This window comes from Oncorhynchus mykiss, chromosome 12, assembly GCF_057628025.1.
Source record: "Oncorhynchus mykiss isolate SJ-2025 chromosome 12, ASM5762802v1, whole genome shotgun sequence".
NCBI classification, from domain to species: domain Eukaryota; kingdom Metazoa; phylum Chordata; class Actinopteri; order Salmoniformes; family Salmonidae; genus Oncorhynchus; species Oncorhynchus mykiss.
The window spans coordinates 90359276-90385161 of record NC_143033.1 but is presented as its reverse complement, the minus strand read 5'-3'; the positions used below and the strand labels follow the sequence as shown (position 1 = coordinate 90385161).

At 45.7% G+C, this 25886-nt stretch overlaps 1 protein-coding gene across 4 annotated transcripts in view; it reads right to left on the bottom strand.

Moving 5' to 3' along the window:
• The window catches only part of LOC110538761 (centrosomal protein of 112 kDa), a 198183-nt gene that overhangs the window by 67447 nt on the left and 104850 nt on the right, over window positions 1-25886 (bottom strand). For all 4 annotated transcript variants that reach the window (XR_016485399.1, XR_016485398.1, XM_090193994.1 and 1 more), the window contains one exon: window positions 20534-20764. Coding sequence is in view for 2 of the 4 variants with exons in the window: in XM_090193994.1 (XP_090050120.1) it covers window positions 20534-20764 (231 nt within the window). In the remaining 2 variants the exon portion in view is untranslated. The remainder of the gene's footprint in view (window positions 1-20533; window positions 20765-25886) is intronic.

Sequence of the window (25886 nt, the reverse complement as noted above, 5' to 3'; positions counted from 1 at the left end):
TATATACTACTCTGTCTGAACATATCAGACTAACCATCCATTCACCTCCACTAAAACACCACCGTACCAGAATATATACTACTCTGTCTGAACATATCAAACTAACCATCCATTCACCTCCACTAAAACACCGTACCAGAATATATACTACTCTGTCTGAACATATCAAACTAACCATCCATTCACCTCCACTAAAACACCACCGTACCAGAATATATACTACTCTGTCTGAACATATCAGACTAACCATCCATTCACCTCCACTAAAACACCACCGTACCAGAATATATACTACTCTGTCTGAACATATCAAACTAACCATCCATTCACCTCCACTAAAACACCCCCGTACCAGAATATATACTACTCTGTCTGAACATATCAAACTAACCATCCATTCACCTCCACTAAAACACCGTACCAGAATATATACTACTCTGTCTGAACATATCAAACTAACCATCCATTCACCTCCACTAAAACACCACCGTACCAGAATATATACTACTCTGTCTGAACATATCAAACTAACCATCCATTCACCTCCACTAAAACACCACCGTACCAGAATATATACTACTCTGTCTGAACATATCAAACTAACCATCCATTCACCTCCACTAAAACACCGTACCAGAATATATACTACTCTGTCTGAACATATCAAACTAACCATCCATTCACCTCCACTAAAACACCACCGTACCAGAATATATACTACTCTGTCTGAACATATCAAACTAACCATCCATTCACCTCCACTAAAACACCACCGTACCAGAATATATACTACTCTGTCTGAACATATCAAACTAACCATCCATTCACCTCCACTAAAACACCCCCGTACCAGAATATATACTACTCTGTCTGAACATATCAGACTAACCATCCATTCACCTCCACTAAAACACCACCGTACCAGAATATATACTACTCTGTCTGAACATATCAAACTAACCATCCATTCACCTCCACTAAAACACCACCGTACCAGAATATATACTACTCTGTCTGAACATATCAAACTAACCATCCATTCACCTCCACTAAAACACCCCCGTACCAGAATATATACTACTCTGTCTGAACATATCAGACTAACCATCCATTCACCTCCACTAAAACACCCCCGTACCAGAATATATACTACTCTGTCTGAACATATCAGACTAACCATCCATTCACCTCCACTAAAACACCGTACCAGAATATATACTACTCTGTCTGAACATATCAGACTAACCATCCATTCACCTCCACTAAAACACCACCGTACCAGAATATATACTACTCTGTCTGAACATATCAGACTAACCATCCATTCACCTCCACTAAAACACCACCGTACCAGAATATATACTACTCTGTCTGAACATATCAGACTAACCATCCATTCACCTCCACTAAAACACCACCGTACCAGAATATATACTACTCTGTCTGAACATATCAGACTAACCATCCATTCACCTCCACTAAAACACTGTACCAGAATATATACTACTCTGTCTGAACATATCAGACTAACCATTTATTCACCTCCACTAAAACACCACCGTACCAGAATATATACTACTCTGTCTGAACATATCAAACTAACCATCCATTCACCTCCACTAAAACACCACCGTACCAGAATATATACTACTCTGTCTGAACATATCAGACTAACCATCCATTCACCTCCACTAAAACACCGTACCAGAATATATACTACTCTGTCTGAACATATCAGACTAACCATCCATTCACCTCCACTAAAACACCGTACCAGAATATATACTACTCTGTCTGAACATATCAGACTAACCATCCATTCACCTCCACTAAAACACCGTAAAAGAATATATACTACTCTGTCTGAACATATCAGACTAACCATCCATTCACCTCCACTAAAACACCGTACCAGAATATATACTACTCTGTCTGAACATATCAAACTAACCATCCATTCACCTCCACTAAAACACCACCGTACCAGAATATATCAAATCAAATCAAATCAAATTTTATTTGTCACATACACATGGTTAGCAGATGTTAATGCGAGTGTAGCGAAATGCTTGTGCTTCTAGTTCCGACAATGCAGTAATAACAAGTAATCTAACTAACAATTCCAAAACTACTGTCTTGTACACAGTGTAAGGGGATAAAGAATATGTACATAAGGATATATGAATGACTGATGGTACAGAGCAGCATAGGCAAGATACAGTAGATGGTATCGGGTACAGTATGTACAAATGAGATGAGTATGTAAACAAAGTGGCATAGTATAGTATAAAGTGGCTAGTGATACATGTATTACATAAGGATACCGTCGATGATATAGAGTACAGTATATACGTATGCATATGAGATGAATAATGTAGGGTAAGTAACATTTATATAAGGTAGCATTGTTTAAAGTGGCTAGTGATATATTTACATCATTTCCCATCAATTCCCATTATTAAAGTGGCTGGAGTTGAGTCAGTGTCAGTGTGTTGGCAGCAGCCACTCAGTGTTAGTGGTGGCTGTTTAACAGTCTGATGGCCTTGAGATAGAAGCTGTTTTTCAGTCTCTCGGTCCCAGCTTTGATGCACCTGTACTGACCTCGCCTTCTGGATGATAGCGGGGTGAACAGGCAGTGGCTCGGGTGGTTGATGTCCTTGATGATCTTTATGGCCTTCCTGTGACATCGGGTGGTGTAGGTGTCCTGGAGGGCAGGTAGTTTGCCCCCGGTGATGCGTTGTGCAGACCTCACTACCCTCTGGAGAGCCTTACGGTTGAGGGCGGTGCAGTTGCCATACCAGGCGGTGATACAGCCCGCCAGGATGCTCTCGATTGTGCATCTGTAGAAGTTTGTGAGTGCTTTTGGTGACAAGCCGAATTTCTTCAGCCTCCTGAGGTTGAAGAGGCGCTGCTGCGCCTTCTTCACGATGCTGTCTGTGTGAGTGGACCAATTCAGTTTGTCTGTGATGTGTATGCCGAGGAACTTAAAACTTGCTACCCTCTCCACTACTGTTCCATCGATGTGGATAGGGGGGTGTTCCCTCTGCTGTTTCCTGAAGTCCACAATCATCTCCTTAGTTTTGTTGACGTTGAGTGTGAGGTTGTTTTCCTGACACCACACTCCGAGGGCCCTCACCTCCTCCCTGTAGGCCGTCTCATCGTTGTTGGTAATCAAGCCTACCACTGTTGTGTCGTCCGCAAACTTGATGATTGAGTTGGAGGCGTGCGTGGCCACGCAGTCGTGGGTGAACAGGGAGTACAGGAGAGGGCTCAGAACGCAACCTTGTGGGGCCCCAGTGTTGAGGATCAGCGGGGAGGAGATGTTGTTGCCTACCCTCACCACCTGGGGGCGGCCCGTCAGGAAGTCCAGTACCCAGTTGCACAGGGCGGGGTCGAGACCCAGGGTCTCGAGCTTGATGACGAGCTTGGAGGGTACTATGGTGTTGAATGCCGAGCTGTAGTCGATGAACAGCATTCTCACATAGGTATTCCTCTTGTCCAGATGGGTTAGGGCAGTGTGCAGTGTGGTTGAGATTGCATCGTCTGTGGACCTATTTGGGCGGTAAGCAAATTGGAGTGGGTCTAGGGTGTCAGGTAGGGTGGAGGTGATATGGTCCTTGACTAGTCTCTCAAAGCACTTCATGATGACGGATGTGAGTGCTACGGGGCGGTAGTCATTTAGCTCAGTTACCTTAGCTTTCTTGGGAACAGGAACAATGGTGGCCCTCTTGAAGCATGTGGGAACAGCAGACTGGTATAGGGATTGATTGAATATGTCCGTAAACACACCGGCCAGCTGGTCTGCGCATGCTCTGAGGGCGCGGCTGGGGATGCCATCTGGGCCTGCAGCCTTGCGAGGGTTAACACGTTTAAATGTCTTACTCACCTCGGCTGCAGTGAAGGAGAGACCGCTTGTTTTCGTTGCAGGCCGTGTCAGTGGCACTGTATTGTCCTCAAAGCGGGCAAAAAAGTTATTTAGTCTGCCTGGGAGCAAGACATCCTGGTCCGTGACTGGGCTGGGTTTCTTCCTGTAGTCCGTGATTGACTGTAGACCCTGCCACATGCCTCTTGTGTCTGAGCCGTTGAATTGAGATTCTACTTTGTCTCTGTACTGGCGCTTAGCTTGTTTGATAGCCTTGCGGAGGGAATAGCTGCACTGTTTGTATTCGGTCATGTTACCAGACACCTTGCCCTGATTAAAAGCAGTGGTTCGCGCTTTCAGTTTCACACGAATGCTGCCATCAATCCACGGTTTCTGGTTAGGGAATGTTTTAATCGTTGCTATGGGAACGACATCTTCAACGCACGTTCTAATGAACTCGCACACCGAATCAGCGTATTCGTCAATGTTGTTATCTGACGCAATACGAAACATCTCCCAGTCCACGTGATGGAAGCAGTCTTGGAGTGTGGAGTCAGCTTGGTCGGACCAGCGTTGGACAGACCTCAGCGTGGGAGCCTCTTGTTTTAGTTTCTGTCTGTAGGCAGGGATCAACAAAATGGAGTCGTGGTCAGCTTTTCCGAAAGGGGGGCGGGGCAGGGCCTTATATGCGTCGCGGAAGTTAGAGTAACAATGGTCCAAGGTCTTTCCTCCCCTGGTTGCGCAATCGATATGCTGATAAAATTTGGGGAGTCTTGTTTTCAGATTAGCCTTGTTAAAATCCCCAGCTACAATGAATGCAGCCTCCGGATAAATTGTTTCCAGTTTGCAGAGAGTTAAATAAAGTTTGTTCAGAGCCATCGATGTGTCTGCTTGGGGGGGGATATATACGGCTGTGATTATAATCGAAGAGAATTCTCTTGGTAGATAATGCGGTCTACATTTGATTGTGAGGAATTCTAAATCAGGTGAACAGAAGGATTTGAGTTCCTGTATGTTTCTTTCGTCGCACCATGTCACGTTAGTCATAAGGCATACGCCCCCGCCCCTCTTTTTACCAGAAAGATGTTTTTTCCTGTCTGCGCGATGCGTGGAGAAACCTGTTGGCTGCACCGCTTCGGATAGCGTCTCTCCAGTAAGCCACGTTTCCGTGAAGCAAAGAACGTTACAGTCTCTGATGTCCCTCTGGAATGCTACCCTTGCTCGGATTTCATCAACCTTGTTGTCAAGAGACTGGACATTGGCAAGAAGAATGCTAGGGAGTGGTGCGCGCTGTGCCCGTCTCCGGAGTCTGACCAGAAGACCGCCTCGTTTCCCTCTCTTTCGGAGTCGTTTTTTTGGGTCGCTGCATAGGATCCACTCCGTTGTCCTGTTTGTAAGGCAGAACACAGGATCCGCGTCGCGAAAAACATATTCTTGGTCGTACTGATGGTGAGTTGATGCTGATCTTATATTCAGTAGTTCTTCTCGACTGTATGTAATGAAACCTAAGATGACCTGGGGTACTAATGTAAGAAATAACACGTAAAAAAACAAAAAACTGCATAGTTTCCTAGGAACGCGAAGCGAGGCGGCCATCTCTGTCGGCGCCGGAAGATATACTACTCTGTCTGAACATATCAAACTAACCATCCATTCACCTCCACTAAAACACCACCGTACCAGAATATATACTACTCTGTCTGAACATATCAGACTAACCATCCATTCACCTCCACTAAAACACCCCCGTACCAGAATATATACTACTCTGTCTGAACATATCAGACTAACCATCCATTCACCTCCACTAAAACACCACCGTACCAGAATATATACTACTCTGTCTGAACATATCAGACTAACCATCCATTCACCTCCACTAAAACACCACCGTACCAGAATATATACTACTCTGTCTGAACATATCAAACTAACCATCCATTCACCTCCACTAAAACACCACCGTACCAGAATATATACTACTCTGTCTGAACATATCAAACTAACCATCCATTCACCTCCACTAAAACACCACCGTACCAGAATATATACTACTCTGTCTGAACATATCAAACTAACCATCCATTCACCTCCACTAAAACACCACCGTACCAGAATATATACTACTCTGTCTGAACATATCAAACTAACCATCCATTCACCTCCACTAAAACACCCCCGTACCAGAATATATACTACTCTGTCTGAACATATCAGACTAACCATCCATTCACCTCCACTAAAACACCCCCGTACCAGAATATATACTACTCTGTCTGAACATATCAAACTAACCATCCATTCACCTCCACTAAAACACCCCCGTACCAGAATATATACTACTCTGTCTGAACATATCAAACTAACCATCCATTCACCTCCACTAAAACACCGTACCAGAATATATACTACTCTGTCTGAACATATCAGACTAACCATCCATTCACCTCCACTAAAACACCCCCGTACCAGAATATATACTACTCTGTCTGAACATATCAGACTAACCATCCATTCACCTCCACTAAAACACCACCGTACCAGAATATATACTACTCTGTCTGAACATATCAAACTAACCATCCATTCACCTCCACTAAAACACCACCGTACCAGAATATATACTACTCTGTCTGAACATATCAAACTAACCATCCATTCACCTCCACTAAAACACCACCGTACCAGAATATATACTACTCTGTCTGAACATATCAAACTAACCATCCATTCACCTCCACTAAAACACCACCGTACCAGAATATATACTACTCTGTCTGAACATATCAAACTAACCATCCATTCACCTCCACTAAAACACCCCGTACCAGAATATATACTACTCTGTCTGAACATATCAAACTAACCATCCATTCACCTCCACTAAAACACCCCAATACCAGAATATATACTACTCTGTCTGAACATATCAGACTAACCATCCATTCACCTCCACTAAAACACCGTACCAGAATATATACTACTCTGTCTGAACATATCAAACTAACCATCCATTCACCTCCACTAAAACACCACCGTACCAGAATATATACTACTCTGTCTGAACATATCAAACTAACCATCCATTCACCTCCACTAAAACACCGTACCAGAATATATACTACTCTGTCTGAACATATCAAACTAACCATCCATTCACCTCCACTAAAACACCCCCGTACCAGAATATATACTACTCTGTCTGAACATATCAAACTAACCATCCATTCACCTCCACTAAAACACCACCGTACCAGAATATATACTACTCTGTCTGAACATATCAAACTAACCATCCATTCACCTCCACTAAAACACCACCGTACCAGAATATATACTACTCTGTCTGAACATATCAAACTAACCATCCATTCACCTCCACTAAAACACCACCGTACCAGAATATATACTACTCTGTCTGAACATATCAGACTAACCATCCATTCACCTCCACTAAAACACCACCGTACCAGAATATATACTACTCTGTCTGAACATATCAAACTAACCATCCATTCACCTCCACTAAAACACCACCGTACCAGAATATATACTACTCTGTCTGAACATATCAGACTAACCATCCATTCACCTCCACTAAAACACCACCGTACCAGAATATATACTACTCTGTCTGAACATATCAGACTAACCATCCATTCACCTCCACTAAAACACCGTACCAGAATATATACTACTCTGTCTGAACATATCAAACTAACCATCCATTCACCTCCACTAAAACACCCCCGTACCAGAATATATACTACTCTGTCTGAACATATCAAACTAACCATCCATTCACCTCCACTAAAACACCACCGTACCAGAATATATACTACTCTGTCTGAACATATCAAACTAACCATCCATTCACCTCCACTAAAACACCCCCGTACCAGAATATATACTACTCTGTCTGAACATATCAAACTAACCATCCATTCACCTCCACTAAAACACCGTACCAGAATATATACTACTCTGTCTGAACATATCAAACTAACCATCCATTCACCTCCACTAAAACACCACCGTACCAGAATATATACTACTCTGTCTGAACATATCAAACTAACCATCCATTCACCTCCACTAAAACACCACCGTACCAGAATATATACTACTCTGTCTGAACATATCAGACTAACCATCCATTCACCTCCACTAAAACACCACCGTACCAGAATATATACTACTCTGTCTGAACATATCAGACTAACCATCCATTCACCTCCACTAAAACACCACCGTACCAGAATATATACTACTCTGTCTGAACATATCAAACTAACCATCCATTCACCTCCACTAAAACACCCCCGTACCAGAATATATACTACTCTGTCTGAACATATCAGACTAACCATCCATTCACCTCCACTAAAACACCGTACCAGAATATATACTACTCTGTCTGAACATATCAGACTAACCATCCATTCACCTACACTAAAACACCGTACCAGAATATATACTACTCTGTCTGAACATATCAGACTAACCATCCATTCACCTCCACTAAAACACCACCGTACCAGAATATATACTACTCTGTCTGAACATATCAAACTAACCATCCATTCACCTCCACTAAAACACCACCGTACCAGAATATATACTACTCTGTCTGAACATATCAAACTAACCATCCATTCACCTCCACTAAAACACCACCGTACCAGAATATATACTACTCTGTCTGAACATATCAAACTAACCATCCATTCACCTCCACTAAAACCCCACCGTACCAGAATATATACTACTCTGTCTGAACATATCAAACTAACCATCCATTCACCTCCACTAAAACACCACCGTACCAGAATATATACTACTCTGTCTGAACATATCAGACTAACCATCCATTCACCTCCACTAAAACACCCCCGTACCAGAATATATACTACTCTGTCTGAACATATCAAACTAACCGTCCATTCACCTCCACTAAAACACCCCGTACCAGAATATATACTACTCTGTCTGAACATATCAGACTAACCATCCATTCACCTCCACTAAAACACCACCGTACCAGAATATATACTACTCTGTCTGAACATATCAGACTAACCATCCATTCACCTCCACTAAAACACCCCGTACCAGAATATATACTACTCTGTCTGAACATATCAGACTAACCATCCATTCACCTCCACTAAAACACCACCGTACCAGAATATATACTACTCTGTCTGAACATATCAAACTAACCATCCATTCACCTCCACTAAAACACCACCGTACCAGAATATATACTACTCTGTCTGAACATATCAAACTAACCATCCATTCACCTCCACTAAAACACCACCGTACCAGAATATATACTACTCTGTCTGAACATATCAAACTAACCATCCATTCACCTCCACTAAAACACCACCGTACCAGAATATATACTACTCTGTCTGAACATATCAAACTAACCATCCATTCACCTCCACTAAAACACCACCGTACCAGAATATATACTACTCTGTCTGAACATATCAAACTAACCATCCATTCACCTCCACTAAAACACCACCGTACCAGAATATATACTACTCTGTCTGAACATATCAAACTAACCATCCATTCACCTCCACTAAAACACCGTACCAGAATATATACTACTCTGTCTGAACATATCAAACTAACCATCCATTCACCTCCACTAAAACACCCCCGTACCAGAATATATACTACTCTGTCTGAACATATCAAACTAACCATCCATTCACCTCCACTAAAACACCACCGTACCAGAATATATACTACTCTGTCTGAACATATCAAACTAACCATCCATTCACCTCCACTAAAACACCACCGTACCAGAATATATACTACTCTGTCTGAACATATCAAACTAACCATCCATTCACCTCCACTAAAACACCACCGTACCAGAATATATACTACTCTGTCTGAACATATCAGACTAACCATCCATTCACCTCCACTAAAACACCACCGTACCAGAATATATACTACTCTGTCTGAACATATCAGACTAACCATCCATTCACCTCCACTAAAACACCACCGTACCAGAATATATACTACTCTGTCTGAACATATCAAACTAACCATCCATTCACCTCCACTAAAACACCACCGTACCAGAATATATACTACTCTGTCTGAACATATCAAACTAACCATCCATTCACCTCCACTAAAACACCACCGTACCAGCCCCAAACCAAACACAGATCAGAGAGGACTTGCCCAACTAATCCACCCCTGCAGTTCAAAGAACCGCTCTCGCTCTCTCTCTCTCAGACTGAGAGTCAATACTTACTCAAGAAGAAGCCTAACAGCATTCACCTCATATCAGACCTGAGCTCTAGAATCTTTTGTTATGGGGTGTGCCGGTTAGATTTCTAGTGTTGACAGGTGGAGCAAGTGTTTGGGTGTGTGTGTGACACACAGTGTGGGTGTGAGTGTGTATGTGTGTGTTTGTGTGGGTGTATGAGTGTGTGGGTGCGAGTGTGTGTGTGACTGACACAGTGTGGGTGTGTGTGAGTTTGTGTGTGACACCGTGTGTGTGTGACTGACACAGTGTGTGTGTGTTTGTGTGTGTGTGTGTGTATGTGTGAGACAGTGCGTGTGTAGTCATTAGGGAGGGACATGGAGGGAGACAACAGAGAGCAGTGTACACGGCCTTATAGCTCAGAGTAAAACACTTTGGTGTAAAACACTGATTCACAACATTAACTTCTGTAGTGTTAACCCCTTCTCTATGGAGAATGCCACACATGACGAAGGTCTAGACTAGGGTTGCAAAGGGTCGTAAACGTTCCGTTAAATTGTCCATGGGAAGTTAAGCTGGGGAACCTGGGGAATTTTGCTTAAACTCATCAAAAAAGTTAGCTTATAACAGTGAATCTTTTATGTGGAACAATTCTAGGTCTTGTGGCATATTTTGATTAAACTATCCCCAATTCAATGGAATTGCAACCCTCTGCATGGACAGTTCATTCTTCCATCACATGTAGAGCTGATTCTCAAGATCTTGCACACGAATGAGATGCTTTTGAGCCCACACTAATACACTGTCTGAGCCAAGGACTACATGCTTTCTGGTAAGTTTTGATTACAATACTGGGTGGGCTGAATATATTTTATACGACATACATTATTTTTTGTTAACTAGTAAATAGTAGCCTACAGCAAAGTGTGTTTAAATCATTTCTAACTTATTAATAATTTCTGCTAGTTAGTTTTAGCTGGCTTGAACCTGCTAACTGAGGAGTGTTAATTCACCTGTTTCCATACATGTTTCATTTTAAAACATTTATCTTACAAAGGAGTTGTTTAATCTAACTGCTTAACTATTTATCTGTATATGGAATTGTATTTGGGTTTTCTTTACTCATTTTTTTCTAAAATGTACAGGAAAATGCCACGGGCGCTATCTGATGTGTGGAGACATTTCACTGCAGCTAATGTAGAAGAAAAAGCTGTGTACATTTGCAAATACTGTGCCAAATCATATGTGAAGAATGCAACAAAAATGTAGATTCATCTGGCCAAGTACATAAAGTTCCCTCAGCGCTCACAACAAGCAACCTCTGACAAAAGTCCCTCTACTTCTATTCGAGGTGAAAATGATGAATTGCACACCTTAGCGATAGCAACAGCTCATGGTCCTCCTGGAGTCAGAGAAATGCTGATGAATGTCTTGCTCGAGCTGTGTATGCAACTGGTTCACCTCTAATGCTTACAGGCAATGTGTATTGGAAGAGATTTCTGAATGTTCTTTGCCCAGCATACACCCCTCCAACCAGACATGCTTTATATACTCATTTGCTGGATGCAGAGTTCAACAGAGTTCAAGTGAAGGACAAGCAAATCATAGAGAAAATAGACTATTGCAATCATCTCTAATGGGTGGTTGAATGTTCGTGGGAAAGGAATAATGAACTATATCATCTCCACCCCTCAACCAGTATTCTACAAGAGCACAGATACAAGGGACAACAGACACACCGGCCTCTACATTGCAGATGAGCTGAAGGCAGTCATCAATGACCTTGGACCACAGAAGGTATTTGCACTGATGACAGACAATGCTGCGAACATGAAGGCTGCTTGGTCTAAAGTGGAGGACTCCTACCCTCACATCACACCCATTGGCTGTGCTGCTCATGCATTGAATCTGCCCCTCAAGGACATCATGGAACTGAAAACAATGGATACACTCTACAAGAGAGCCAAGGAAATGGTTAGGTATGTGAAGGGTCATCAAGTTATACCAGCAATCTACCTCACCAAAGCAAAGTGAGAAGAATAAGAGCACCACATTGAAGCTGCCCAGCAACACCTGTTGGGATGCTGTTGTCATCATGTTAAACAGTCTCCTGGAGGGGAAGGAGTCTCTCCAAGAAATGTCCATATCACAGTCTGCCGATATGGACAGCCCCATCAAGAGGATCCTCCTGGATGATGTATTTTGGGAGAGAGTGTTATTAAGCAGCCTGAAACTCCTGAAACCTATAGCAGTACCCACTGCACGGATTGAGAGAGACAATGCCACCCTGTCTGATGTTCAGACTCTGCCTGCAGATGTAAGAGAAGAAATCCGTATTACCCTGCCCACTTCACTGTTCCTTCAAGCAGAGGAAACTGCAGTTCTGAAATACATCAAAAAGCGTGAAGACTTCTTCCTGAAGCCCATACATGCCGCAGTGTACATGTTCGACCCCAAGTATGCTGGAAAGAGCATCCTGTCTGGTGCAGAGATCAACAAGGCCTATGGTGTCATCACTACCGTGTCTCGCAACCTTGGCCTGGATGAGGTCAAGGTTCTTGGCAGTCTGGCGAAGTACACTTCCAAGCAGTCGTGCCAACATATCTCATCAGCCACCTGGTGGGACGGACTTTGTGGATCTGAGGCTCTTTCCCCTGTTGCCTCCATCATCCTCCAAATCCCACCAACATCAGCCGCCTCAGAGCGCATCTGGTCCATGTTTGGGAAGACACACACATGGGTTGAAAAATTGGTGGCCATCCAGGAAAATTTGAGCTTTTTGAGCCTGACAACGAGCCATCCTCAACAAGGTTGGAAAGTGACAGTGAAGATGAAGCCTCAGAGTCTGATGTTCAAGAGGTGAACATTGAGGAGGTCCAAGGAGAAGACATGGAAGCCTGAGACGAAGACAACCAAAGCTTTAGTTTCTAGACTATCATTTTACACGTGTGTTGAAACTGTTTTTGGGAGATGCCATGGATCATTGGGGATCATTCAATATTCCCTTTCTTTTGTTGTTCAGTGAAATCATCCCATGTGAAGAGTCAACTCATTTAATTAAAGTTCAATTCGTAACTAAATAGTTTTTAAAAAAAATGATTTTGGAAGGATTTAATCATTTGCAATTGTGTCTACTTATGATAAGGTAAAAGGTTTCTGTTTCTGTCTCCATATGATATGGTAAATATATCCAATGCAAAAAACATCTACATTTAAATGGTATTAATATTAATTTTCATATATTCCCGTTAATTCCCACGGAAAGTTTCCAAAATGTGCAACCCTAGTCTAGACCATGGGTACAGAACTCTGACCCTACGAGGTCCGGTGTCTGCTTGTTTTCTGTTCTACCTGATAATTAATTGCACACACCTGGTGTTCCAGGTCTAAATCAGTCCCTGATAGGAGGGGAACAATGAAAAAATGCAGTGGAACTGGCTTCGAGGTCCAGAGTTGACTTTGTGGGGTCAGACTAAAACCTTGCTTGACAAATAAATTGAGACTTTGCAAGTAGCAGTTTGCAGGATGCCATTGTATTCAACATGCATTGGAAGCTTTAACTGAGACACATAACACTAGACAGAGACAGAGACAGAGACAGAGACAGAAAGAGAGAGAGAGAGAGAGAGAGAGAGAGAGAGAGAGAGAGAGAGAGAGAGAGAGAGAGCTTCCGTCGTGAGAGGGTCTCTGTCTGTGTGTGTGTGTGTTCTCGGAAACACCTTTCGCCTTTTCTAAAAATCGTCATAGCCCCTAACTCTGGTAAGGCAAGCTCTTTCTAGGAAGCCCTGATACTCTTTGCTTTGCCATGACTTGAAGGCTTGAAGAGAGAGGAAGAGGTTAAGAGAGGGAGGGATAGAGGGAGGTAAATAAGAGAACCAGATAAGGTTAAGTGAGAGGTAGGAGACCTCCTCTGAGCAGCCCAGAGCAGAGGCAGCGTTATCAGGCACACAGAAGCTTCACAGGCCCCTCTGTGGAGGATGGAGATTGGGAGGCTGGGGCTGCACGTGTAAACCTCAATATCAGCCAAACAGTGAAATACCCCCAACTACTCTTTCTCTCGTTCTCCAATATCTCCCCATGTCTCTCTTTCCTATTCTTTCTGGGGAGTTAGAACAATCTTAATGCATGATCTTATCTCCTCTAAAATACTGTTTCTCATTATTTCATTCCCCAGCTTTCTCTCTCTCTCAAACACACGCTTCTTTGATGAGAATCCATTCATGGATTTAATGGATTTCTCCTGCCTTTACCCCGGGATCTAGGAGATGCCTTCAAACAGTCCGCCCGGCCCCGGCTTCAGGCTTCAACACCGACCGGGCTGGGGCAGATTGCAAAGGACAGCGTTTTCTGCCTCGGCATCAAAAGAATAAGACATTTCAGCTCAGAAAACAGCCTGCCCAGTCAATATAGATCTGAAACTGGCCAACTTCAATCCCACATGAAATAACTGCCATGAAACAGCGCTGGAACTTGTCATTTTTTTCACCCATCATTCCTATGTCAAACTTTAATCACAGATAAAAAGGGGGAAAAAGTTTCCTATGTAACTTTCGCCTAACGTTTGAGCTCGCTTCTGACCCTGTGTGTGCATTTCCAGCTAAAAAGGACCAACTGGATTTTGGGCTGAAACTCATCAGTTCTCTTTAAAGAAAAGTATGCCACATATCTATCACATTGCAGATGGTGGATGAACTTAGTTCAACTCTGCTCACAATTTCAGTTCGACATCAGACCCTCTGACATCTGCAGGTCATCATAATATCATCCTGACGTCTCAGATGGAAAATAGGAGGGAAGAAAAACCGTCAAAATGAGTTACGGCTGGTAAACAACTCTTACGTGTCTGGTGTGATTGGTTTTATGTGAGGGGAAGAGAAACAGACAAGAAAAGAGGCGTTCCTTCATACTTCATATACTATAAAGTCATGCACTCTCTCACCAACTGTCATTCTCTCCCATACTAACTATTCTATGTGGATCCAAAATGGCGCTGGGTGCCCTGGCGGTCCCTGCATTCCGGGCCTAATGCGGTGCAGCTGGGCTGGGGCCTAATGAAATAGAGGCTCTTTGATGGGCCCTGGTCAAGATTAGGCTCTGATCAACACCACCTACCCCGGGCTTCCTTCTCAACCTGCACAGGATTATGGGTGATTTCCCAGCCCTGGGCTGTATTAAGTGCAATGGAGGGGCTACTGGACATAATGAACATGGGGCTGGGAGGGGCTACTGGACATAATGAACAGGGGCTGGGAGGGGCTACTGGACATAATGAACAGGGGCTGGGAGGGGCTACTAGACATAATGAACAGGGGCTGGGAGGGGCTACTGGACATAATGAACAGGGGCTGGGAGGGGCTACTGGACATAATGAACAGGGGCTGGGAGGGGCTACTGGACATAATGAACAGGGGCTGGGAGGGGCTACTGGACATAATGAACAGGGGCTGGGAGGGGCTACTAGACATAATGAACAGGGGTTGGGAGGGGCTACTAGACATAATGAACAGGGGCTGGGAGGGGCTACTGGACATAATGAACAGGGGCTGGGAGGGGCTACTGGACATAATGAACAGGGGCTGGGAGGGGCTACTGGACCCAATGAACAGGGGCTGGGAGGGGCTACTGGGCATAATGAACAGGGGCTGGGAGGGGCTACTGGACATAATGAACAGGGGCTGGGAGGGGCTACTGGACATAACGAACAGGGGCTGGGAGGGGCTACTGGACATAACGAACAGGGGCTGGGAGGGGCTACTGGACATAATGAACAGGGGCCGGGAGGGGCTACTGGACATAATGAACAGGGGCTGGGAGGGGCTACTGGACATAATGAACAGGGGCTGGGAGGGGCTACTGGACATAATGAACAGGGGCTGGGAGGGGCTACTGGACATAATGAACAGGGGCTGGGAGGGGATACTGGGCATAATGAACAGGGGCTGGGAGGGGCTACTGGACATAATGAACAGGGGCTGGGAGGGGCTACTGGACATAATGAACAGGGGCTGGGAGGGGCTACTGGACATAATGAACAGGGGCTGGGAGGGGCTACTGGACATAATGAACAGGGGCTGGGAGGGGCTACTGGACATAATGAACAGGGGCTGGGAGGGGCTACTGGACATAATGAACAGGGGCTGGGAGGGGCTACTGGACATAATGAACAGGGGCTGGGAGGGGCTACTGGACATAATGAACAGGGGCTGGGAGGGGCTACTGGACATAATGAACAGGGGCTGGGAGGGGCTACTGGACATAATGAACAGGGGCTGGGAGGGGCTACTGGACATAATGAACAGGGGCTGGGAGGGGCTACTAGACATCCAGTCCATTATTACTACCTCTTCTACTACGTGTTATTATTGATTTGACTCTTTTCATTGTTATTATTATTGATTCATGTACTGCACTGTTGAGGGAGCTAGCGCATAAGTATTCTGCTGCACCTTTTATAGCCGATCGCTGCAGCTGTACATAGTCCATCTGTAAATAGCCCACCCAATTGACCTACCTCATCCCCATACTGTTTTTATTTATTTACTTTTCTGCTATTTTGCACACCAGTATCTCTACTTGCACATGCTCATCTGATCATTTATCACTCCAGTGTTAATCTGCTAAATTGTAATTATTCACCTACTTCCTCATGCCTTTTGCACACAATGTATATAGACTCTTTCTTCTACTGTGTTATTGACTTGTTTATTGTTTACTCCCTGTGTAACTCTGTGTTGTTGTCTGTTCACACTGCTATGCTTTATCTTGGCCAGGTCGCAGTTGTAAATGAGAACTTGTTCTCAACTGGCCTACCTGGTTAAATAAAGGTGAAATTAAAAATAAAATGTTAAAAAAAAATACCTGCTGTAAACTGTGTATGTGATCAATTGATTTTGACAGAGAAAGGAGGAGTGATGGAGGGGACTTGAACCTGTCTGGTCCACCAAGATACTGTAGGTCAGAGCAGGGGGAATGATGCATCTACTGAAGGTGTATCACACTAACCCCTCCTCTCTCCATGCACCTCTGAAACTACACAGTTCACTCTTGACTAGAATACAAATGGGAGGCTAACCTGTTGGGGTGGCTGGTTAAATCTGTAGCATTATTAAACCCTGCCTGTCACACAGGTTCTGAAAGGTCTCCTTAGATAGTCAGTCAGTAAGATGATGTCAGTCACGTCAGTCGGTTGATGCCAGTCAGTCAAATGATGTCAGTCAGTCAGTCAAATGATTTCAGTCAGTCAAATGACGTCAGTCAGATAATGTCAGTTACTCAGTCAGTCAGTCAGATTAAGTCAGTCAGATGATGTCAGTCAGTCAGATGATGTCAGTCACTCCGTCAGATGATGTAAGTCAGATGAAGTCAGTCAGATGATGTCAGTTACTCATTCAGTTAGATGATGTCATTCAGATGAAGTCAGTCAGATGATGTCAGTTACTCAGTCAGTCAGATGATGTCAGTTACTCAGTCAGTCAGATGATGTCAGTCACTCAGTCAGTTAGATGATGTCATTCCTTCTCCCAACAGTAGGGCCAGCTCCACTCCTTCTCCCAACAGTAGGGCCAGCTCCACTCCTTCTCCCAACAGTAGGGCCAGCTCCACTCCTTCTCCCAACAGTAGGGCCTGCTCCACTCCATCTCCCAACAGTAGGGCCTGCTCCGCTCCTTCTCCCAACAGTAGGGCCTGCTCCGCTCCTTCTCCCAACAGTAGGGCCTGCTATGCTCCTTCTCCCAACAGTAGGGCCTGCTCCGCTCCTTCTCCCAACAGTAGGGCCTGCTCCACTCCTTCTCCCAACAGTAGGGCCAGCTTCACTCCTTCTCCCAACAGTAGGGCCTGCTCCGTTCCTTCTCCCAAAAGTAGGGCCTGCTCCACTCCTTCACCCAACAGTAGGGACTGCTGCACTCCTTCTCCCAACAGTAGGGCCTGCTCCACTCCTTCTCCCAACAGTAGGGCCTGCTCCACTCCTTCTCCCAACAGTAGGGCCTGCTCTACTCCTTCTCCCAACAGTAGGGCCTGCTCCACTCCTTCTCCCAACAGTAGGGCCAGCTCCACTCCTTCTCCCAACAGTAGGGCCTGCTCCACTCCTTCTCCCAACAGTAGGGACTGCTGCACTCCTTCTCCCAACAGTAGGGCCTGCTCCACTCCTTCTCCCAAAAGTAGGGCCTGCTCCACTCCTTCTCCCAACAGTAGGGCCTGCTCCACTCCTTCCGAGAGTTGAAACTGCAGTGCCCAGCTGATAATCCCCCCGACAATTGCCTCAAAACTTAACCTGAACTATACCGAAACTAATTTCACACATATAACAGATTAAATACATTAAGTAAAGTGTGATGGGGAGAATGGGTGAGTTGATGAGTGAGGGGAAGTGAAAGAAGCATAATTATGTAATCACCAATTGTGAATGAAGAACAGGGTGGGCAATTCCATTGTATTCATCCATTCTAATTATGGACCTAATCTTAAAATGGTATGTACCCTGTATCAGAGACTTTTTGACACCACACTCCCAAGAGCAAGTCCTGCAGCGAGAGCGTGCGTAATTCTACATGCTGAACTGCTTTCAATCTCTGGGAAAAGATCCACATGGGGCAGCAGACGTGAGTGTCAGAGAATGTGGTGTTTGAGGCCTGTGGAACCGGAGGTTGGCAAGGAGAGCAATGTCTCCATGGACTATTTCTTCACTCCACTGTCATTGGTCAACAAGTTGTTTACAAAGAAAACAAGTCTGGCCGGCACCATGATCAAAGTGAGGCGGGAGCTCCCTCCCTCTGCGCAAAATAAGGCACCTGCACAGCCGTGACAACTGTCCTGAAGAATGACAAGACAACGGGACACAATCAAGAGAAAACAGGATACTATTATGTACTACAACCAAACAAATGTTGTGTTAAGCATGTGAAAGTTACAAAAATGTTGTCATTTTCCTCCCGGGTGGCGCAGTGGTCTAAGGCACTGCATCGCAGACTGCATCGCAGACTGCATCGCAGACTGCATCGCAGTGCCACCAGAGACTCCGGGTTCGAGCCCAGGCTCTGCCGCAGACGCACAATTGGCCCAGCGTCGTCTGGGTTAGGGAGGGTTTGGCCGGCAGGGATATCCTTGTCTCATCGCGCCCTAGCGACTCCTGTGGCGGGCCGGGCGCAGTGCACGCTGACCAGGTCGCTAGGTGTACGGTGTTTCCTCCGACACATTGGTGCGGCTGGCTTCCGGGTTGGATGTGCGTTGTGTCAAGAAGCAGTGTGGCTTGGTTGGGTTGTGTATCGGAGGACGCATGGCTCTCGACCTTCGCCTCTCCCGAGTCCGTACGGGAGTTGCAGCGATGAGACAAGACAGTAACCACTACTAATGGGATACCACGAAATTGGGGAGAAAAAGGGGGTAAGAAACAAAATAAATATTTTGACCGTGCTTCTTGATGGTTGGGGTAAAAATATATATTTTTATTGCTGTTATAAAAAAAGCTGTTACCCTGATCCAAAGCATATGCTTTCTCTTTCATAGTTGTAACAAAGGTACTCCACAAATAAAATTGATTGACCACTTGAATTTCGGTGTTTTTGTTTTTACATATAGCCTACAGTAACATAAACTAATGAAAATGCTATTGTGTTATTTGAAATCAAATACAACTCATATTGTAATGTTAGCCTTCCTAAACACAACCACAGTATTATTTTTGCTATAGCATATATGAAATATATGAATTCTACTGTTAGAATGTTGCAGTCAGAATGACTGCTCATTAGCTTAAAGGGGGGGTCCATGGACACCCAGCAGACCTAGTGTTAAAAGCTTCCATCTGATAAGCACTCTGTTATGTCCTACATACCAATAACAGGACACATCTGGTATACTGGAGCATGACTGATTCCTCATATGTATACTACCCCACCTCTGTACCCTGTTCTTCTCTACTGGGAGTGCCATGGAGGGGTGGGAGACTATGAAAGGGAGGGTGGAAAGGGGGTGGAAATGGAGGAGAAGAGGGAGGATGTCCTTGACTTGTGGCGGTGCTATGTCCCTAGCCCACCCATCCCATCACCCACCTTATCCTGGGCTCTCTCTCTCTTCCCTTCTCCCCTGGCGGTGCTATGTCCCTAGCCCACCCATCCCATCACCCACCTTATCCTGGGCTCTCTCTCTCTTCCCTTCTCCCCTGGCGGTGCTATGTCCCTAGCCCACCCATCCCATCACCCACCTTATCCTGGGCTCTCTCTCTCCCCATCTCCCCTGGCGGTGCTATGTCCCTAGCCCACCCATCCCATCACCCACCTTATCCTGGGCTCTCTCTCGCTTCCCTTCTCCCCTGGCAGTGCTATGTCCCTAGCCAACCCATCCCATCACCCACCTTATCCTAGGCTCTCTCTCTCTTCCCTTCTCCCCTGGCAGTGCTATGTCCCAACCCCGACCCCCTCACCCACCTTCTCCTGGGCCAGTTGTCTCTCGGCCTTGTGGCTCGTCTCCAGCTCCAGGCGGATGTGGTCCATCTCGGCTCTCAGCCTGCCCAGGGAGGCCTCCTGGTCCTGGGCCGCGCGCTGCCTCTCCTCCTCCCTGAGCACCCCCAGCTCCAGCAGCTGCTGCTTCCTCTGGCTGTGGGCCTGCTGCAGCTCATCCCTCAGAGAGGACACCTGCTCCTCCAGGTCAGAGATGACCTGGGGTCAGGGAGATACACAGGTACACTCACGTCAGGAAAGAGGTAGCACACTAAGACACTACTGTTTGGAGACACTAATAAGTTATGTCCTGCCGTGGTATTGGCAGAACAACTGCAACACTAAGTGTCACACTGAGCTTGTTCGTCTCCTAGCGACTGTTAGTCAGATCCATTGTACAGAGTACATAAAAAGTTACCTTTTAGTGCCCACAACCTTAACAATTCATGTGCAGCACACACACTCATGCACGCACATATACATACACATATATATACACACACAAGTGGGTATGACACCCAATCTCAGGGTCAGTCAATGACACCTGTCTCAGGATCAGTCAATGACACCGGTCTCAGGGTCAGTCAATGACACCGGACTCAGGGTCAGTCAATGACACCGGTCTCAGGGTCAGTCAATGACACCGGTCTCAGGGTCAGTCAATGACACCGGTCTCAGGGTCAGTCAATGACACCGGTCTCAGGGTCAGTCAATGACACCGGTCTCAGGGTCAGTCAATGACACCGGTCTCAGGGTCAGTCAATGACACCGGTCTCAGGGTCAGTCAATGACACCGGTCTCAGGGTCAGTCAATGACACCGGTCTCAGGGTCAGTCAATGACACCGGTCTCCTCTGGCCTACTCTTTCAACATTAAAAGCTCGGATCAGAAGTAAAACAGTGAGGGAGTGTTCCAGAATGACGTGGAATGGAACAGTGAGGACGGGGGAATCCCAGTTTGGGCTGGGAATACAGAGGAGAGGAGCAACAACAAGCACAGGGAATGCCAGAGTGTCTGCCCGCTCAGCCAGCTCGGCAGGAAGGGAAAACACACACCCGTCCCTCTGATCTGAGTCACACAGGCCAGGCAGGGCCTACATCAAAGAGCAGGCATTCCACTAAGCTCAGCGGTCTGATTTAATGACAGAAATTAGCCTAAATCAAAGGTCACTCAGTCAGGAGGAAAATGGGCACCGCTGCCATGTCTCATTTCAGGAAATACAGAGAAGAGACTAGTCAGAGAACTAGAGCAGGAGTGTGTGTGTGTGTGTGTGTGTGTGTGTGTGTGTGTGTGTGTGTGTGTGTGTGTGTGTGTGTGTGTAAATCAACCCGGCCTCAGGGAAACGTTTAGGGCTGTAGTTGACAGGGACCTCCATTTGGAAGTCAATCTGTGGTTTGTGTGTGTGTTTAATGGGGATTGTGTGTTCTACCGAGTGTGCACAAGCCTGTGTGTGCATGCTTTCATGTGTATGTGTGTGTGTGTGTGTGTGTGCGTGTATGTCCGCCCGCAGATGTGTGTGCTGGCTTATGTAGGGGCTGCAGTGCAGAGATGGACTGACCCCTCTCCTGACCCCTCTTCCTTTGAACTGATCTACAGCTTTGACTTTGCCCCAGCACAGCTCTTTGATTCAGATTGCTGCCAGAGAGAGCAGCATTACAGCCACATTACATTACAGGAATGCTAATGACCAAGCCAACCGTATTTAAACAGACATTAACTATCAAGCAGTTAGGCAGCTTCTGGACTGGCATGGAATTATTGACCTGTAGTATGTATGTGAATAGAGCTAGAAATTATGGAGGAATGTGAGAGATTGAGAGAGGGGGAGGCAAAGAGAGAGAGAGAGAGAGAGAGAGAGAGAGAGAGAGGGAGAGAGAGAGAGGGAGAGAGAGAGAGAGGGATAGAGAGAGGGAGAGAGAGAGAGAGAGGGAGAGAGAGCGGGGGGAGGTAGAGAGAGATTGAGAGAAGGGGGTGACAGAGAAAGAAAGAGAGAAGGGGGAGACAGAGAGAGAGATATAGATATAGAGGAAGAGAGAGATAGAGACAGTGAGATAGAGAGAGAAAGAAAGAAGGGGGAGGCAGAGAGAGAGAGATATAGATAGAGTAAGAGAGATAGAGAGATATAGATATAGAGGAAGAGAGAGAGAGAGAGACAGAGAGATAGATATAGAGAGAGAAAGAAAGAAGGGGGAGGCAGAGAGAGAGAGATATAGATGATGAGAGATAGATATAGAGAGAGATAGAGGAAGAGAGAGAGATAGAGACAGTGAGATATATATAGAGAGAGAAAGAAAGAAGGGGGAGGCAGAGAGAGAGATATAGATAGAGGGAGATAGATAGATAGAGAGAGAGAAGGGAGATGCAGAGAGAGACAATGGGGGCAGAGAGAGAGAGAAGGGGGAGGCAGAGCGAGAGAGAGAGAGAGAGGGGGAGGCATAGAGAGAGAGACAGAAGGGAGAGAAAGAGAAGGGGGAGGCAGAGAGAGAGAGAGAGAGCGAGAGAAGGGAGAGACAGAGAGAGAGAAAGAGAGAGAAAAGGGGGAGGCAGAGAGAGAGAAAGAGAGAGAACTTTCTACTGACCCTTCCCCTCTCTCTCCACAGACACCCTGTACTGCCCCTTCCCCTCTCTCTCCACAGACACCCTGTACTGCCCCTTCCCCTCTCTCTCCACAGACACCCTGTACTGCACCTTCCCCTCTCTCTCCACAGACACCCTGTACTGCCCCTTCCCCTCTCTCTCCACAGACACATTCTACTGTCCCTTCCCCTCTCTCTCCACAGACACCCTCTACTGTCCCTTCTCCCCTCTCTCTCCACAGACACCCTGTACTGTCCCTTCTCCCCTCTCTCTCCACAGACACATTCTACTGTCCCTTCCCCCCTCTCTCTCCACAGACACATTATACTGTCCCTTCCCCTCTCTCTCCACAGACACCATCTACTGTCCCTTCCCCTCTCTCTCTCTACAGACACCCTGTACTGTGCCTTCTCCCCTCTCTCTCCACAGACACATTCTACTGTCCCTTCCCCCCTCTCTCTCCACAGACACATTATACTGTCCCTTCCCCTCTCTCTCCACAGACACCATCTACTGTCCCTTCCCCTCTCTCTCCACAGACACATTCTATTGTCCCTTCCCCTCTCTCCCCACAGACACCCTGTACTGTCCCTTCCCCTCTCTCTCCACAGACACCCTCTACTGTCCCTTCCCCTCTCTCTCCACAGACACCCTGTACTGTCCCTTCCCCTCTCTCTCCACAGACACCCTGTACTGCCCCTTCCCCTCTCTCTCCACAGACACATTCTACTGTCCCTTCCCCTCTCTCTCCACAGACACCCTGTACTGTCCCTTCCCCTCTCTCTCCACAGACACCCTCCACCGTCCCTTCCCCTCTCTCTCTATACAGACACCCTGTACTGTCCCTTCCCCTCTCTCTCCACAGACACATTCTACTGTCCCTTCCCCCCCTCTCTCCACAGACACCCTCTACTGTCCCTTCTCCCCTCTCTCTCCACAGACACCCTGTACTGTCCCTTCTCCCCTCTCTCTCCACAGACACATTCTACTGTCCCTTCCCCCCTCTCTCTCCACAGACACATTATACTGTCCCTTCCCCTCTCTCTCCACAGACACCATCTACTGTCCCTTCCCCTCTCTCTCTCTACAGACACCCTGTACTGTCCCTTCCCCTCTCTCTCCACAGACACATTCTACTGTCCCTTCCCCCTCTCTCCACAGACACATTCTACTGTCCCTTCTCCCCTCGCTCTCCACAGACACCCTCTACTGTCCCTTCCCCTCTCTCTCCACAGAAACCATCTACTGTCCCATACCCTCTCTCTCCACAGACACCCTCTACTGTCCCTTCCCCTCTCTCTCCACAGACACCCTCTACTGTCCCTTCTCCACTCTCTCTCTCCACAGACACCCTGTACTGTCCCTTTCCCTCTCTCTCCACATACACCCTGTACTGTCCCTTCTCCCCTCTCTCTCCACAGACACCCTGTACTGTCCCATACCCTCTCTCTCCACAGACACCCTCTACTGTCCCTTCCCCTCTCTCTCCACATACACCCTGTACTGTCCCTTCCCCCCTCTCTCTCCACAGACACATTCTACTGTCCTCTCCCCCCTCTCTCTCCACAGACACCCTCTACTGTCCCTTCCCCCCTCTCTCCACATACACCCTCTACTGTCCCTTCTCCTCTCTCTCTCCACAGACACCCGGGCATCCCAGGACAGTGAGGTTCTATCTCGTTATGGCTTCAGTCACATGGCAATTAGAGCAGAAAGCGTCTGAAGTCTTCTTTTTGGTGGAAAATCTCACAGAGACATCAAAGGCTGCATCACCACAACACCCAGATGCCATGGCTGTGTCACACACCCTCACACACAGAGACAGACAACACAGAAAAATAGGAGGATACGCACGAACTCACACATGAACACACACATACAGAGAGAGAGAGAGACAGCCATAAACAGTGCCAGGCGTGATGGTCCACATGACTTCAAGGGCAGGCAGCTATTAGAACAGGTCCCTGAACAGCCTTTAATGTAGAATTCCCTCTTCAACTCGTCTGGCTGATCCCTCTTCCCTATAACTTTAATATGTTTGGGAAATAACATATGGGCTAACAACATATAGGCTAACAACATATAGGCTAACAACATATAGGCTAACAACATGTAGGCTAACAACATAAAGGCTAACAACATAAAGGCTAACAACATAAAGGCTAACAACATAAAGGCTAATAACATATAGGCTAACAACATAAAGGCTAATAACATATAGGCTAATAACATAAAGGCTAATAACATAAAGGCTAATAACATATAGGCTAACAACATAAAGGCTAATAACATATAGGCTAACAACATAAAGGCTAACAACATAAAGGCTAATAACATATAGGCTAACAACATAAAGGCTAATAACATATAGGCTAATAACATAAAGGCTAATAACATAAAGGCTAATAACATATAGGCTAACAACATAAAGGCTAACAACATAAAGGCTAATAACATATAGGCTAATAACATATAGGCTAACAACATAAAGGCTAATAACATATAGGCTAATAACATATAGACTAACAACATAAAGGCTAATAACATATAGGCTAATAACATAAAGGCTAATAACATAAAGGCTAATAACATATAGGCTAATAACATAAAGGCTAATAACATAAAGGCTAATAACATAAAGGCTAATAACATATAGGCTAACAACATAAAGGCTAATAACATATAGGCTAACAACATAAAGGCTAATAACATATAGGCTAACAACATAAAGGCTAACAACATAAAGGCTACTGAAACAAAAGTT